The 17,837-nt window shown below is 54.7% G+C and overlaps 1 protein-coding gene across 7 annotated transcripts in view; it reads left to right on the top strand.

The window, feature by feature from the left end:
- The window catches only part of COL13A1 (collagen type XIII alpha 1 chain), a 152,386-nt gene that overhangs the window by 86,927 nt on the left and 47,622 nt on the right, over positions 1-17,837 (top strand). For 4 of the 7 annotated variants that reach the window (XM_059882598.1, XM_059882596.1, XM_059882593.1 and 1 more), the window contains 6 exons: positions 2,649-2,675; positions 3,451-3,477; positions 6,502-6,567; positions 10,315-10,422; positions 13,267-13,293; positions 14,014-14,049. In XM_059882598.1, coding sequence (XP_059738581.1) covers positions 2,649-2,675; positions 3,451-3,477; positions 6,502-6,567; positions 10,315-10,422; positions 13,267-13,293; positions 14,014-14,049 — 291 coding nt within the window. 7 annotated transcript variants of the gene reach the window in all.

Below are 17,837 nucleotides of genomic sequence, written 5' to 3' on the forward strand. Positions count from 1 at the left end.
GAAGTAATGATGATGGTCATCAGCTGGGCACTGTGCCCTAATCCTCATAATAACAGCTTATCGTCCTCCACTCTATAGAAGGGAAGATAGAGGCTCAGGGTGGTTGAGTATAGTGCTCAAGCCTACACAGCTCATAAGTAATAGAATGGGATTGAGACCCACATGGTAGGATCTTACCCTCCACCATGCCTCCTTTTGCTACCAGGGTTCTTTATTTAGAAAGAAAAGGACCCTTCTAAGGGGCTCCTCCTCCTGCCCTCCCTCTGCCCCACCCCAGTTAACCACCCATGAATCTGCCCTGTCTGTTCTGGAGTCAGAACAAATTTGAGTGCGGTGGGGAAGGGTGAGGCCATCACTTCTACCATGAACCCACATCAGTGTGATAGATCCCCCTTCTGCCTCATGGTCATCCATCAAAATCCAAAAGGCCACAGAGCCATTAGGCTCCTGTTTGGCTTGGCACAGGGACCCCAAGCTATTAATTCCACATGCCATCTAGTGTCATTATCTTGGCCTGCTGATCAACTGACCATCTCCCACTCTCCTCCCTTCCCGGATGGTTTACCATCTGTCGGGCGTCCAGCTTGAGGGCTAGGGCTTACCACACACCCCCCCCACCCCGCTTAACCTGTGTCCTCACCTGTCAAAAGGGGGTCACCTCTGCCCCACCTACCTCCTAGTAGCCCTGAGAACCTGATGTAAGGTGTAGACAGGATCAGGGTCCCACCAGTGGTGTAAAGGAGAACCAGGACTCTGAATTCACGTCTTGTCCCACCACTCACAGGGCTGTCGTAAGGTGCGAGGAGTTAATTCGCATCAAGCGTTTCAAACAGTGCCTGGCCCAGAGGAAACACCGCCAGCGGCACACTGCCCTGACCCCGACCCGTCCTAAGGGGGCAGCCTCAAGAGCTCGTTGGTGCCAGGTGTTGCTCGGCCTTGAAATACTTAAATGAAACTCGAAACTCAGATTTTTGTCGTACTCTCCATGCTCTTCAGTATTGGCAGTTAATTGAAATAAAAGTGTGTGGGTTCAGCAGAATATCCCCGGGGACCGTGATTGTCCCATGGGCCACCATTTGGGATGTCCAGACTCAATCCTCCATGTGTCTGCAGTCCCAAACCTTCGGGTTATTTTGCTGGGTCCCTGGACCTCCCTCTCTCATCATACTCCTCTCTCTGTCCCCAGGGAAGGTGGCCTGGTCCCCTCAGTTCAGTCCCCTTCCAGATGCATCACAGTCTGTTGAACTTGATACTAAACACCTGGTCCACCGCATGGGCTGGGATGCCAGTGGTTTGTCCCAATGACCACTTGTCCGTTCCCACAACCTCCTGGGAACCTCTCAGTTTGGTAATTGGCCCAGTTAGCAAGTCAGGGACAAAAGGAGGCCTTTCATCCACCCAGATGGATCTGTCCCCCATCCTGAGGTCTCCAAGCCCTACAGAGACTGGCCTGGCAGACAGGCCCTCACAGGCCCTAGGATGGTGGCTGGAAGGGACCTCAGAGCCCCAGGGGCTCTGCCTGTGACTCCAGCCAAGTTCGGAAGCCCTGCCCCCCGGGGTTCCAACTCAGTTCAGAGCACGCAGCAGAGTGGACGCAGCTGGACCTTCACAGTCCCAGTGCTGCCACTGCTCACTGAGCCACAGGGCCTCGTCTCCATCACCTCATCCCGGAGAAGGAGCGATGCCAGCACCTTCCTCTCAGGCCAGCGTGGGCGTGAGCTCAGCATGTCCCAAAGCCTGCCCCCGAGGGAGTCTTCAAAACAAGGGGCGCCTTCCCTCTCCCTCTCCGCTCCACACCAGCCAAGCGTGAGGCCTCCTCAGCCCTGGCCTCAGGTCAGGCCCCTAAGAGAGCTAGCCGGATGCTGCATTCTCCTCAGAGAACTGGGGTCCATCCTGAACCCAGGCTCATTTCTCAGCCCTGTGAGCTTTTGACCAGATCCCCCGGAGGGGAGCTCTGAGGCCCTTACATTCCTCCAAGGAATCCAGAACACAGAGATGAAATTCCTGCTTCTTCTCTTTGGCCAAAATTTCCTCCAAAGTTCCTGATGTCTGGAACACTGCCCCAGCCCCCATGTCCCCAGAAGCCCTTCTGGCTCAGTGGGTTTGATGCTGAGGCTGTGGAGGGTAGGAGTTAGAATGTGCTTTCGGTTCTGAGAGGAGATAGCCTGAGAGTGCAGGGCGTCTGGCAGTAGCAGAGCCCTGTCACGCACGCTCACGCAGCCTCCTCTGTGGCCAGCCCACAAGATGCTGGCAGGTGCAGGGATAAATGAAAGATGACACCTGTTCTTCATCGTAGTCAAGTGCGGGGAGCAGGGCACACCTAGTCATGTCTGCGGGTGGATGAAGAAGCTGGGCCACAACAGCTGGACTGTCTCGGGCCCAGGAAGACCAGACATGGGTGGCTAAGCCCGGCCTTCGGGACTCAGGCCTTTCAAAAAGTTTCTTGCGCAACCCCATGCAGGCCCGCATGACTGATTCCACCCGTCTTCTTTGTTCCACTCACCTGTGCGTGTTTCCGTCCCTAAGGGTCTGGTGGGTCCCTGGGGACAGCTGGTTGGTATCTCACCCCAGGGCTTTCCAGCAGAGAGGCTTCGGGCCCTGAGTCCTGAGCCTCGGTTTCTGACTCTCTCATTTCCATCTCTTTGTAGGGACCTCAAGGACAAAAGGGAGAAAAGGTAAGCCGATGGAGGTTTTCTAGAATTTTCATCTCAAGAAGCAGTCTTCCAACAGGTTGAAAGGGTTATTTTCAAACTTCAGTTTTTATCAACAGAAGCAGGGAACCCTCTGTGGCACTCAGTGTATGAGAGAGAAGGGAGGCTGCCCTGGGTGGGGGTCTTTTCTTGAGGGAAGGGGACAGCCTGGAGCCTGGCCCTTCTCAGCCTCTTTCTCTACACATCCCACCTGCCACCTGCATAGTATTTCTGACCACCTCCCATGAGCCTCTAGGATTTCAGGGGGTCCGTTTTGTAAACTCCTGGCTTGGCCCTCTTCCCAGCCTTCTATGTGCTCTGTCTCCTTGAATTTCTGATGGGGGCTCTGCTGGGCTTGCTCCCAAATGAATGGTGCAGGGACCTGGCACCCCAGCTCAAAGAAGGCATGTCTGAGGGCTCTGTTGCCCTTGCCTCGGTGTCCGCTATTCCCATCCAGGGACTCCTGTTTAGGGCCCACCCAGAGGATGGACCTTTCCGGAAGATACTTCCAGCCAGGCATGGAGCACAACCCCTGACTCCACCGTCATGGCACACGATGTATGGTGGCAGAGTCCTGCCCTTGGCTCCTTGGGGCCACATGAAGGCAGGCCCTGGGGGTTTCTTCCCCGCTGCCAAGCAGGCATGAGGGAGGGAATGTGTGTGTGGTGTGTGTGGTGTGTCCCCGGGTCCTGAGGTTGCCCCCCAGGGTCCACCTCCCAACAAGTGTCTAACACCTCCTCTCCTTCCCTCTCTTCCCCAGGGTCAGTGTGGCGAGTACCCACACCGGGTAAGTGAACCCCGAAAACTGATCCATCCCTGGGTCACAGCCCCCAGCTTAGCCTCCTCTTCCCTACAGTGCTTGGGGCCGGGCGCACACAGATCCTCTGCACTCAGCAGACAGAGCAGCACCATGATGGGGGCAGTGCGTCTGGCCGGCCCCAGGGTTGTGCCTGGTGATCAGCGTGTGTGTGTTTGTGCAGAGCTATGTGTCTCTGTGTATCTACCCCCGCACTGGCTGGGGCTGGGAGCCCCCAGCATGTGTGTATCTGGAGTTCCAAGTGCCTGGCTGTGCGCTCCTTTGCAAGTGGCCTTCAACATAAGGCTGTGCAACTTGTGTGAGTCTGGGTCTGGCTCCCTACCCGGCGTTTCTGTGTGTCTGTCTGTCTGTCTGGCCGGCTGCCCGGCTGTCTGCCTGCCCTGGCCAAATCACAGGGACTTTTGGGTTAGTCATTGCTTCAGATGACCCAGACCTGCATGCTGGGAGATAGTTGGAAGCTGACTGTCAGTGCAAGAGTGAAGTCTTTGTTTTGCCTAAGAGTCAAGGCAGCCGCTCCAAGTGCGGTGGGGCTCTCAGGCTAGTGTCCTGGTCTTCCCCACCCCCAATCCAGTTCCTCCGTTCCCTTGCTGCATGCCAGGATACGGAGCCCAAAGCCTGCTGAAGTCCTGTTGAGGGCCCTCAGATGTGTGCACTAACTAACGTTGAGAGCCACTCTTGTGGGGGGGCGCTGAGGAGAGGCGGGGGGGAATGAAGGTGCAAGAGCCCCAGTGAGCTGGGACACCCCTCATTTTGTGGATTGCCCTTGCCACTCTCAGCCCCGGGCAGCGGGGACCGGCATGACAGGCATCTTTAGGTGTCCATCCCCCTGTCGCGGGCAGCCTTGTGCCCCCCAACACACACAGTGTGGCAACCCTGGCTATCCACCCCTGCCAGGCAGGGGGCTTGAGGGAGTGGAGAGAAAGACTAGTCAGACCCTGAGTCAACCAACCTGGCTCCAAAAGGCCCCAGGAGGGCCTTGCTAGGTGCTGACCTCTGGTTCCCAGGCCAGAGAGAGGCTGGGGGCAGGGTGCAGCCTTGAATGTGAGCGGCTGGGGTAGGGGTGAGGCCAAGGCTGAGTAGGGGGCTCAGGCAGGCCGGCGGCAGTGCAGACAGAGCCAGCTTGGCGGCGGCATGTGCTCCAGGGAGTCAGGGGCCCTGGTGTTCCGGCCAGCCTGATCCTGATACAATAATAGAAGGTCAGCTGTGTTTATTTGAAACGATGGGCTCACAGGATTGTTATGTTACCCGAAAGAAAGACAGCATCCCCCAGCAGCAAAGACAACACAACTGCAGCTGCTTTGACAGTGTGTCCTTAGCTCTGAGCGTGGGGCAGGGAGAAGGGAGGGACTCTGCCCTTGAGCCCAACCCAGGAAGAGGGAGCCAGCAGGGATGGAAGGCCCCAGCACACCTTGGCCACAGGCTGCAGAGAAACCCCAGGTTATGACTGCGCCAGGGTGTAACAAGTCAGGCTGGGTGAGAGTGGAGTTGGGGATCCAGCTGATGGGCAGGGCAAGGCAGCTGGCACCTTCCATTCATCTGGAAGTGGGTAGGAAAGCAGGGTGTTTCTCGGGTAGGGGGGCTGTTGCCTTTCTGAGGGGTCTGCAGGCCTGAGGGGGGTGGCAGGCCTCCCAACACATGAGATACATGATCGAGGTGGTCTGAGCCTCTGTGCCAGCCTGCAGCATCCCCAGGGAGAGAGGGGTAGGCCGGGTGGACAGGGGGTGTCTGGGGTGCCCTGGGACTGGGAGCTGGTATCTGAGCCTGGCACTCACTCTTCCTGTTGCCCTGTCTCCCCTCAACCCCCTACCCTTAACCCCACCCCAGGAGCACCTAAGTGGCTCTCTAGCAGCTCTGCGCTCCAACCAGATAATTATTCTGAAGGTTTGTAGGTTCTGGAAGGTCTCTGGGCCCCTCTGGTGACAGGCTCCATGGACACAGAGCCCAATATTGCACATCCCCAGGCCCCAGTGAGAAGGCTGGGGCTCCTTGCGAAGCAGCTACCCACCAAGGTGGCAGTGACCCAGAAAGGCCGTGACTGGGCTCCCGGGTCCCTGGCTGGGTGCATCCTCAGCCCAAGCAGCCCTTGCTTCCTAATGCTCCTCCCAGCCACCTTGTGCGAGCTACAATGCTTTCAGAAACAAGAGGTGGATTATATGCCCTCTGTTTTCACATGGGTTCTAACCTCTTCCTAAAGCTGTGGGTGCTCAACTCCACTGGATAGAGAGGCTGGAAACAGACAGAATTTCCAGAAATGAAAATTGCGTTAGCTAACATGATTGCCTCTCCCCGCCCCACCCCCACAAAAAAGTGCTTGAACATGCCAGAGACGTCTTTGTCCAGCCTCGATGTTCCAAGCCCCTGGGTGAGACCTCAGTAACACTTAGCTGGTGCCCACACTGGTCACACCCTCCTGCTCAGCCCCCAGGATCCGGGCTCGGCTCTGCCCTTGAGCATCTTCCCCAGATTTGATGACACCAGCCCTTCTCGTCCAGCTGAAAAAAGAACCCAGGGGTGGCTGCCCACCAGCCTGGCTTCAAGTACCAATTTAGGCTGATCCTGTGGCTCCCAAATCAGAGCCTCAGAGTCTGTTCCCCTCAGCCCTGCAGCCTCTGTCCACGACCAGGGACCGTGGGCCTGGCAGTGCAACGTTGGGCCGTGTGTCCGGAGGCCTCTGTGGCCCGGCTTGGCTATGGAGGGCAGGCCTGGCTGGGGAGGCCCCTCCCTACTGGGGAGTGCTGCTGCCAACGCCCCGAGGGCTTGCCTCCTTCCACGGATGGGGTGCCTTCCAAGGGCAAGCTCAGCACTGCACCCACAAGCCTCGAGCGGCCCGTCCATGCCCTCCCTCCAGTGCCTCACACCCGCTAATCTCTCTTCTCTCTTCCTTTCCTCCCTCCCCCTCGGCCACCCTGCCTTCCTGGTGGACTTTTGACCCTCCTGAACACCTGCGATCTTTGGCCTCTGCCCTCTGGCCTTCCAACTCATCTTTCTCCTCAGCTGCTGCCTCTCCTCAATTCAGTGCGGCTGGCTCCACCCCCAGTCATTAAAAGGCGGACCTTCCAGGTAGACACCTCCCTTGGCCAGACCACACGGGGCTTCCCAGGGGCTGGCAAGTCTCTGGGCCCTGACGAACCAGCTGGGGCTGTGACAGTGAAAGTCACTCAGTCATGTCTGACTCTTTGCGACCCTATGGACTGTAGCCCACCAGGCTCCTCCGCCCATGGGATTTCCCAGGCAAGAATACTGGAGTGGGTGGCCATTCCCTTCTCCAGGGGATCTTCCTGACCCAGGGATCAAACCTGGGTCTCCTGCATTACAGGCAGATTCTTTACCATCTGAGCCACCGGGGCTGTTGGCAAAAGCAGAATCTCACTGCACTCCCATTGCATTAAATTAGACAAAGACGGACCTACAAATGCCATACACGTGGAAATGCACAACACCCAGGCCCAGCAGCTTCAACCACTGTCTCACTGTCACTGCTCACAACAGCCAGCAAAGCAGCCGCCACTGTGTGCCAGGCACCAGGCCATGCGTTTTCCAGCCTGCTTTCGTTTACATTCTCACAATGGTTGTATGAGTTAGGCATGATCATCCTTGTTTCACAGATGAGCAAATCAGGCTCAGAGATGTTAAGTAAGTTGCCTGAGGTCACACAGCCAGTAAACTGCAGAGCACCCACATTCTCCGACTCTTACTAGTTATGCAATTTGGGGCGAATTACTTCACCTTTCTGTGCCTCCGTTTTCTCATCTGTAAAATGAGAATAATGATGGTTCCTACTGTATAGGGTTATTGTGTATGCAGAGCACTGGAAATACTTCCTGGCAGTTTAAGCGCTGAAGTTAAATTGAGGCTCAGAGAGGTGAATTTGTACCCAAGGTGGCACAAACAGCAAGAGAGAGTGGGAACTGGCAGTCGAGTCTTCAGACCCCACACCCAGGGCTCTCTCAGTTGGACCTACACCCTTTATATTTAGAAATGCAGATTGCTTAGCATCTGATCACTTGTAACCTGAGTTTGAGAAGCAAGGGAATTTGCAGAGGAAATGTAGCCCACAACCAACAGGTGTAATCATTGTGAGCAACTGCTTCCTTCTTCCTGCCTTACTAAGCCAAGGAGGCTGGGATAGGACCAGATCACAAAGAACAAAGAGCAAGAGACCACAGACCCAGGGATCTAGGCAAAGGCATCGCAGCTTGATGCCAGGCCAGGAATTCCATGGCTGCCACCCGCACCCCTAGCCTTGCTCACACTGGGGGTCAGAGGTAACCCCCAAGGTCGCAGGAGTGCTGGAAGTGGCAGGGGTCTGAGATGCTCTCTGAAAGCCTGACAGCAGGGCCTGGAGCCACCATCTGGCCTGACTCCGGAGCCCAGGGGCCTGAATGTTCAGGCATCTGATTGAACAAGGCTGAAAAATCACTCCAATTAATGGCTAAAAATACAGAGGGACACGTGACACGTGTGCTACCCAAGCCTCCGTATCCCATTACACCAGCCAGATCCTCGAGAGCCTCCATGTGCTCTGAGCGCTTACCCAACGCCTGGTTATTCAGGGGGCTCACTGGCAGCTCAGAGAAGCACCAGGCCCACCCCACTCTCAGCCACCCCTACCCATGTCAGACTCCATTTCAGGAGAGCTGAGTCCCTGCTCTCAGAGTGGCCATTTGCCTCGGCCCCCCTCACCCACCTCCTGGCCCTAGTTGCACTGACTGCTGTGTGTTGAGCCCTTGCTGGGCTCCAAGCTCTGTTGTGAGAATTCTACACGGATTATCCCATGTAATCCCACACGGGCCACCAGGAGTGGAACTGGCATCCTCATCTCCACCTTACAGAAGAAACTGAGCGGGGCAAGGCATGCTACTGCCTCCCTTTTCAAGAGCAGGAGGAGGATACACCAGAGCTTTCTGTGCTGCCCTGACCTGATTTCTGAAGTAGAGAGAGAATAGGGACCCCTGTCTTTCCTGCTGCAGATTCTGCCTTGAGAATAAGGTTTTTATTCTGTCAGCCACCGTGGGACACAAAAAGGCTTGTCCATTTCCAATCAATAAACCAATATTGATTTCACAGGCTCTGTAAGATGTTTAAACATTGGGTTTAACATTAGTTGAAAAAAATGATGTGTTTAGCAGATGGCATTGAAGGTCATTGCCAAAGTGCAGAAATTTGGATGGTGAGCAATTCTTGCTGGGGGCTTATTTGGAATGAATAGAAAAGTCTAGAGTTCTGGGTTTTGATTCCAGTTCCCCCCAAATTGTCCGTGTGACCTTAGTCAGGGTGCTCAACTTCTCTGAGCCTCCATTTTCTCTTCTGTAAAATGGGACTTGTGACCCATCTCTGCAGCTGCCTTCTCCACCATGGACTCTCCGAGCCCTTAAGTGGATTCTTAGAGGGTGTGGCAGGATGTAGCTCAGGCCAAGAGTGGCATTGCTGGTGGCCTCTGTCCTAGGATATCCCATTGGAGAGATGGTTCAAGCGGATGCTGCTAAAATCTGAGTTCCCATTCTGAGGTCATGCACTCCTATTTATAATATGGGGTTTGCAGCAAGCATCATCAGGCCCCTTTTCTATGTACAGTGTCATAAAGGATTACTGAGATCACACTGAGAAGGGCGGGCTGGCGTGCAGTCTGGCCACCTGGGTCTCCTGCATCCCAGCCTGGAGCACTCACACCTGCCAGACTCTTCTACTCGAATCTGTCTGCAGGGCTGGACCCCTCAGCGAGAGCTGAACCCAGAACCTCCCCGGAGAGGTCGTGGAGAAAGCAACCTAACGACACTGGTCTGCACAGATTGCGGATGACACGGGCTGGCCCCCAGCCCCGAGAGCTGGGTCACGTGGACCAGGCTGTCTCCTCCTCCTCACGATCCCACCCCTGCCGCCCTGGGCTCTGGGTCCACCCTGGGCACCTGCGTGGGGTGGGGTGACAAAGGCTTCAGGATAAGGAAAAAGAATAGTAATCGACTCCAGAAAGGCACGAAGCACTTTACACCTTCAAAACTCAACCAGACAAAGGGCTGCAAACTCAACTGTCCTCTGAGGTCAGGCACAGATCACACAAGTGATAAAGCAGGCTGCACACAGAATGGTTTGGACGGGTGGGGCCTGAGGGACCCGGAGAGCCCAGCTGATGGCGGCCCCGAGGAATGTGGGTCTAGCTGGCCCAGGCTCCATTTTCTTCAGCAGAAGCTACCAAGCCATATATATATATATATATATATATATATATATTTTTTTTTTTACATAAAATCTCTTGCCCAATTGTTTGGTGAGCTAAGCAAAATTCTGTGGCCTCTGACCTAAGGACTCAGTTGATCCTCTGGGCCAGATAATCAAAGACGGCAAAATGTGACAGGAAACAAGGAAAGGCTGTTCTCATCTGACGGCTGGGAGGCCAGGGCGCAGAGATGGTGGGCTCGTCACACGCAGGGAGGCGTCGAGGCAGGCCGAGGCTGCCGGCCACCTCGGCTGGACCCTGGTCATCCGACCAACCTGGGAACAGGACTTTGGCTGGACCGGGGGGCACTCACCCGCTCCTCTGCCTCTGCCACCGCAGCGGGGCTCTGCCCTGGGGACCAACAGCCCACGCAGCAAATCCTCTCTGGAAGCCTCTCCTCTGGAGGCCTAATGTCTTGTCCACCTGCTCACCGCCACCGGCCTCTGCATGCGTCACCACCACCACACCGTCACCTCACACCACGCCGCCTCCCCCAGAGTCCACGGCAGGGCCTCACCGGGTGCATGGCACTGGGGCGGGACGGTTCTGCAGCCCAGGGCTCTCTCTCTGACACTTGTTTCCACCAACCTCAGGGTGAACAGGGCCAGGCTGGCATCCAAGGCCCACCAGGGCCACCAGGCCCTCCCGGACCGAGTGGACCTCTGGGGCACCCAGGACTGCCAGGGCCCATGGGGCCACCAGTAAGTACCCCTCCTGCTTCCCACCAGCTCCTCTCCTTCAAGATTCACCCCCTGAATTCTCTGGAAGTTTGGGAACTGAGTAACCGATGGGACTCTGGGCCCCCGCTGAAAGGGCAGAAGCACATTGGCAAGGCTGCGGGACGTGGCTGGCCCCGTCCCTGTGGGAGCTGCCCATCCCGTCATGCTCACCAGTTGCTCTCTGGTTCTGAAAACACGTAATGGGACCATGTGTTCCACTTTAGCCACTGCCTCCCAGGGGGGAAACCATGAGCAGGCCTGTCTCTCCCAGCCTCAGGAGAGAGGAGCTTGGAGAGAAAGTTCCTGGGACCACTCTGATGGATGTCCCCTGCCCCCTGGGCTTAGGAATACTCGAGTTGGGACAAAGTGTCCTAAAGGAGATAGCAAGGGGGCATCTAATGGCCTAACAGACACGCCTTTGCTGGTGTGTGTGGATTTCCCACTCCCAGGCCACCTTCCAACCAAGTTACACACCCGGTCAGGCAAAAGGACCCTGCCTCGAGCCTGGGGATTGGACCACTGCCAGGAGGGGCCCAGGGAAGCCAACAGACACCCCTCTGGGCAAGACCACACTCAGGCAATAGGTCAGTCCCAGTGTCCACCGGGTCATCTGCTTGCAAGCTCTAGCCAAGCCCCAACTCTTTCTCAGCCCTATTTCATGCAAGAAAGCACCAAGGCAGAGTAACTCAGAAAACCCTGGACTTCTTCTTTAGAGAAAATGCATCTCTACCCAGAGCTAAGACCAACGTCAGCAGTTATTAGAGGCAGAGGGACACAGTCTGTTTGATAATGTTTTTTCCACGTGGCTTTTTTTGTTTAAGTGTTTTTCTTTCTTATGACAAAAGCATCATATATCCATTGTGAAAAATTTGGAACATAGACGAAGAAAAAGTTTTAAACTGTCTGCTTTCCCATATCCAGGCTTCCCCATCATTAACGCTGGGGAGAGTCCTTTCCATTTTTCTCCTTAGACTTCTCGGCACATAAATGTTTTTCAGGTCGGTGACGTTTTGAATAACTTAACACTTGGTATCCTGTTACTCTTTTCACTTAATCTTGTACACCATGCCCTTTCTTACATCAGGAGTCTCCCATGATACAGATTTTAGGACTGCTGGGTCTCTTTACAATGTAGTTAATGGGTTCCCTTCTGTAATGCTGCTACTGCTACTAAGTCGTTTCAGTCGTGTCCGACTCTGTGCGACCCCATAGATGGCAGCCCACCGGGCTCTGCTGTCCCTGGGATTCTCCAGGCAAGAACACTGGAGTGGGTTGCCATTTCCTTCTCCAATGCATGAAAGTGAAAAGTGAAAATGAAGTCGCTCAGTTGCGTCCAACTCTTCGCGACCCCATGGACTGCAGCCTACCAGGCTCCTCCATCCATGCGATTCTCCAGGCAAGAGTACTGGAGTGGGGTGCCATTGCCTTCTGTAATATACATCCTTAAACATAAATGTGTGTGCATATCTCCGATGCTTTCATTGCAATAGATTCCCAAAAGTGGAATTACTGGGTCAGGGGTGCCCCTGTCAAGTAGCCCACAATGAGTATGACCACATTCCAGGTCACTTGGCTTCACACCTGGGCCCTCGGCTACCCCGGCTTCCAAGGCTAAGGTTCCATGTAGAGTCCCCCTAGGCTGGGTCAAGCAGCCAGCTTGACCAGAAGGCAGCATGGCAGGGTGAAAACCTACCTTTCTGGGAGAGCCAGCTCTCCTGCTCAGCTTGATCCCCGTAACGGATTTTAAATATTTCCATGATTTCTCCCCAGAACCCTGGGGAGGGAAGTTAGTCTCACTTCCATGGATTGATGGATGGAAAAGCAGAAAACCTAAAAGGAAGTGGAATTTAGAGAACTGAACCAAACAAACCAAGCCAAGAAAATAAACCAAAATTTTAAAAAGTGCTCAAAATCCACTTCTTTCCTGACGGCCCTCACCCATACACACTGGGCTCCCGATCACTGAACCCAAGCCAGGCTGTTTTCTCTGTTACGTTGTTTATAAAGAAAAAAAAACCAGAATGCGTGTTTTGAAACCAATTGAAATAGGCCAGACTCGGGCATCATGGTTTTCTCCAGCCAGTGTTTGCCAGGCAGACCCACGCCCGAGACCACGCTGGAGCCTGCCTTCCCTTTCCTCTCCCTTGGGCTCCTGCAGGGCTTGCACCACTTCCCCCAGCTGGCTCCTGTGGTCACAGCCCCCCGGGGTGGGGAATGGAGACAGAGGGCTCCCCTGCAAGCTGGCAGGGCCAGAGGCAAAACCCAAGCTCTGCTGGGCAAGGTCAGCTTTCCAGGGAGCGGCTCTAGTTAGGAGGTGGGTGGGTGGGGACCTGGACCAAACACACTATCAATTTCGCATGATGCCATTGACCTATTTTACAGCGGGCCAGCACAGCAGAGATGCCCGAGGCGCCCAAGTGCCTCCACAGAGGGACATGAGCCTGTTGTCCCCATGTGCCCTGAGCAGGTTTCAGATGCCCTTTGAGGACCCTCTTGATCTGTTCTCCAGCGCATCCAGAACCCATTACAACCTCCACTGTAAACGTGTTTGTGTGCATCCCTGCTCAGTCGTGCCCGACTCTTTGCAACCCCATGGACTATAGCTGCCAGATTCCTCAGTCCATGGGATTTCCCAGGCAAGAATACTTGAATGGTTGCCATTTCCTACTCCAGGGGATCTTCCCGACCCAGGGATCGAACCCGAGTCTCTTACATCTCCTGCACTGGCAGACAGATTCTTTACCAACTGCACCATCTAAGTGTGTTTAGCCCTCACCATTTGCCAGTGGAATCCATCTCCACTCACCTTTCTTCTTGCTTCTGCAGGGCTTACCTGGGCCTCCTGGACCAAAGGTGAGGGTCCTTCTGGGTGATGCATCGAGTGGGTGGGAAAGTGCCCTGGTGGGTAGGGGTGGCGCGCTGACAGGTACTGAGTAAGGGGCTGAAAGGGAATTGATCGGCTTCCACAAGGATTGCACTTTCGTGGGCTCAGGCCAAGCAAGTGCTGTGGCTGGTATGGAAGATGCGGCCCTTCTCTCCAAACAGATCATGGTCCGAGTTGGGAACTCAGGTCCCAGGACATTGTCACAACATCCCAGTAAAACAGTGGCTCCTAAGGGGCCAGAACTGGAAAGGACCTTCGGGGCCATCCAGTTCCTTTCGAAACCTTATCTGGAAGCCCACAGTGTCGAGTCTCCCTTTGAAGCTGGAATCCCTGTGGCTTTAGGAAAGAGAAGTTGCAAAGCACTGATCCAGCCAGTCATTTCACAAATGCAGAAGCTGAAGTCCTGGGGGACATGACTTGTCCAGGTGCCACAGGGAGCCCGTGGTAGAACCAGAACTGACCCTCAGGGGTCCTGTGCCCCTGCCGAGTCGACCCTTCCCTCCTCCCTCAGCCTCTGCAAAGACAAGGACTGGTTCTGAAAAGTCAAACAGTCCCTGCTATTGTTCCAAGGTTGGCTGGAGGTGGAGGTCAGAGGTTTTGGAGTCATTGGAAAGAAGAGGGATGGTAACGAGGAGGAGGGGGGTGAAGCAAGAAAACCCCTCTAATGGCCTTATCTTGGTTCCCCTCAGGGAGACCCAGGGATCCAGGGCTACCACGGCCGGAAGGTAAGAAGGAGGGGAAAGGAGGACCGGCTCTCCACCAGGTGACAATCCACGTAGGGCTTCACCACAGTGTACACAGGGTCTGGACTTGGTCCATACATGCTTTTGCACACACATCAGCAGGGGCCTCAAAACTCTCGAATTTAAATGATCAGGGGGTTTGTGTCTCCACTGAGGAAGCAGGAGGCTCAGAGAAGGAAGGGCCTTGGGCAAGTCAGTGGCCCTGCTGGGCCTCAGGCCAGGAATGTGTCCCCTGCCAACCCAACTGGCCGTGTCCGCACAGAGGCAGACCAGGTTCTCACCTGCCCCCTGAGAGCCTAGTAAGTGGAGACCAGGCAGAGCTTCTGGGTATGGTAGGGGATATGGATGGTCCCAACTCTGCTGTCTGGCCACTCACAGGCCAAAGAGACAGGGTTCCTATGCAAATAACCCTAGTGAAGGCAATTGCACTAACCACTACCATCCCAAAGCACCGTGTCAGTATTGGGGTAGGGGGTTCAGGGAAATTCATTCTAGGTTGGGAGGATCTCGGGAAGTCGTCTGAGAGAGGACAGCCTCTGAGTTCAATCCTGGTGAATGGGTAAGTGTATCCGTTATCTATTGCCGTGTAACGAACCATCCCAAACTTACTGTCTTAAAACAATTCTTTCTCAGGATTCTGTGGCTTGGCCAGCTGCCTCCTCGGGGCTCACTCATGCAGTCACATGGGATGATGGCTGGAGAGGCCGGGGGGCCAAGACAGCCTTGTCCACACGCCTGGGGCTGGCGCTAGCTGCGGCCTGGGCTCCTCTGTTCTCCTCCACGTGGCCTCCCAGCCCCTAGTGTAGGGCGGATGGATTTCCTCACAGCACGGCAGGCCCAGGTCAGCCTTCAAAACAGGCGAGTCCTAGTGCACAAGTGCTTTTCAAAAAGCATCTCTTGCATCACATTTTCTGAGGTCCTGTTGGTCAAAGCAAGTGACTCAGCATTCAAGTCAGTGGGGCAGGAGGACTCAGCCCCTTATTCTTATTGTGGGAGGGTGGCAAAGCCTTTGTGACCATCTTTAATCTACCACTGTGCTCCTTCAAGCAGCAGATTTCAAGGGAAATGGCATTTTAGACAGGGAAACAATTGAGCCAAGGCCCAGAGATGGTCATCACAATAACTTTAATAATGTAAAAATAATTTTAACACTATACACCACTTACTGAATGTCTCCTGTGTGCCAGGCTGGCCTTCAATGGGACCTGCATTATATCTAATCCTAGGAGGCTGGTACTCTTCTTCTCCTATTTAACAGATGAGGAAACTGAGGTACAACCTAAGTGGCTCATAAGCGGCAAAGCAGGAATTCAAGTCCAGGTCACGGCCCTTCCCATGATGCCATGCATCATAAGGAGCCCATCCCACCCTCCAGGCCCCAGCTGGGAGGCTTTGGCGCCTTCCAGGGGAAGAAAAGAGACAGGAGAGAAAGGCAGGACGAGGAAGGGGAGGATTCTGGAAAGGGAAGAATCAGCTCTGTAGCTCTGTAATCCGACAGGGGCCTTCACTGCATTGTTTTATGGGTGCTTGGTGGGTGAAATGGCAAGACCCGAGAGATCTTTCATTAGTTCTGCATGAACTGCGAAGTTTGTACTGTGTCAGGAAGTGGAAATTACAGCCCCCGAGGTTGCTTCCATCCCCTCATGCAGACTCACAAAATTTACTGCCTCCCGCTGCAGCACAGGGTCGGCTTTCCCATTAGCAGCCAGACCAGCTCTCTCAAGCTGTGAAGAAACTTCAGGGCAGCAGTTCCCCCTGGGGTCATGGGGATGCTCACGGCTGGCATCCCTACCATGGCAGGCATCTGCATTCCCCTGCCAACTGGAAATCTGGTTCATTCAGAAAGGAGGTTGGCGGGGGCAGTCTGTTGCCCTGAGGATAGAGAGGCGTCAACTTGGGGCTAGGGTGTCATGATGGTACAAGGCCTGTTTCCATGATTGTGGCCATTCTGTATGAAGTTTGTGGGAGGAATCTTTCAGCCTTGACTGTGTGGAATTTGCAGAGGAAATTAGCGTGGTCCTACTGACAGAGGGGCAGCCTCTGATCCTGGGGAAGCCTGCTCTGGAGAGAGAAGGCTTGGGGCTGCTAGAGGAGGCTCAGGGCTGCTGGAGAAAGCACAGATGCACTTCTTTTGCCTGACTAAGGATAAAGCAAGTGCTGATGGGTACCTTGAGAAGGAGGGAGCTCCCCGTCACCAGAAGCATTTAAGGAGAGGCTGGAAAACTATGGGTCTGTCATGTGTTAAGAGAAGCTTCTATATCCGATGGGAGACTGGATTGAAATCCCTTCCTGCTCAGGGAAGCAGCAGCTTCCTAAGAACAGAGCTGGCTCCATCCCCGCTAGAGAGGAGCAGCCTCCCACCCCACCCTGGCTTTATGAGTCAGACCCCTCGAGTCTCTGTCCAGGCCTTTCCGCATCCACATCCAGGGCTTGTCAGAAGCATTACTGCTCTTAGGTCTCCTGGGGTTCCGAGAAGGCCCTTCTCCTTCACGCTCAGTTCATGTTCCCCACGCTTTCTTTCTCTGTTGACCTGCCCCTTCCCTTTCACAACAGCCTCTTCTCATGGAATCCAGTGGGAGCTATGAGGCTGCCGGCTTCTCTGCATTTCTGGAAGGCTCCTGCCACCTCCTTTTCTCCCAGCCTGTCCTTGAGACTTCTCAGTAGGTGCTCCGGAGCCACCAGGTGGCCCAAGAACTCTCGTCTCTGTGTTGGCCCTCACTCTGCTGGGACCCTTGTCCTGTCATCACTGAAGCCACAGCCTCCTAGTCTAACAGAGGCCAGAGGGTGTGCACTGGCGACCAATGGCCAGCAGCAGAGCCCACCCCCAAGAGCTTGGGGGTCATTCCTCAAGGTCAGGCGATACTCAGGAGGCTACGAGTTCCTGTTCCCACTGCCTGAGCCCCAGTGATCACCATACCCAGGCAGAAGTATTCTTCCCATCAGAATTCTTAGATGAAGAGTCCTTTTTTCATGAGATATTACTTTTCTCCTTAAAGTGTTTCATCCCATTTTTCAATTCTTGGATGAAGAATCTTGCCCAAGGACAAGGGCAGCAGTTACTTCACGTCGCTGGTTCAGCCAAAGTCCTTTCGCTCTGTCTCTCACTCATCTCATCTCACCTTGGCCCAGTAATTTGATGCGTTATCCCCACTGTCAAGAGATGAGAAGCTCAGAGAGGTCAATACTCTGCCCAGCGTTGCACAAGTCAAGTGTTCGTCACTCAGTCGTGTCCGACTCTTTGCGGCCCCGTGGACTGTAGTCTGCCAGGCTCCACTGTCCATGGAATGCTCCAGGCAAGAATACTAGAGTGGGTTGCCATTCCCTTCTCCAGGGGGATCTTCCCGACCCAGGGATTGAACCCAGGTCTCCTGCATTGCAGGCAGATTCTTTACTGTCTGAGCTACCAGGGAAGCCCCAACATTGCACAGCTAGTGATAATCATGCTGGGATTGGAATCTAGGTCTCATGAGTCTGAGCCCAGGAGCCAGTCTTCTTGCCCTAGTGCAGAAGGAAATGTCTGCTCGGGGGAGGGGCGGTGTCACCCCAGGCTAAGCCAACTGTGCAGACCACCCTCCCCTGTGGTTTCTCTTGGGTGTGGAGGGGTAACCCTCTGGCTCTTTTCTTTTGTCCACCAAATCTCTTTTCTCTCTTCCCCTCTCTGCTCTCTGCCTAGAAAGAGGCCTAGAAGGAGGGACCCACACGAAGGGCTGCTTGGTCACAGATGCTGGGAAGACGAGAGTTTGCTCCCACCCAGCACCCTGTGCCACCCA

This window comes from Bos taurus, chromosome 28 (genome assembly GCF_002263795.3).
Source record: "Bos taurus isolate L1 Dominette 01449 registration number 42190680 breed Hereford chromosome 28, ARS-UCD2.0, whole genome shotgun sequence".
In the NCBI taxonomy this organism is placed as follows: Eukaryota; Metazoa; Chordata; class Mammalia; order Artiodactyla; family Bovidae; genus Bos; species Bos taurus.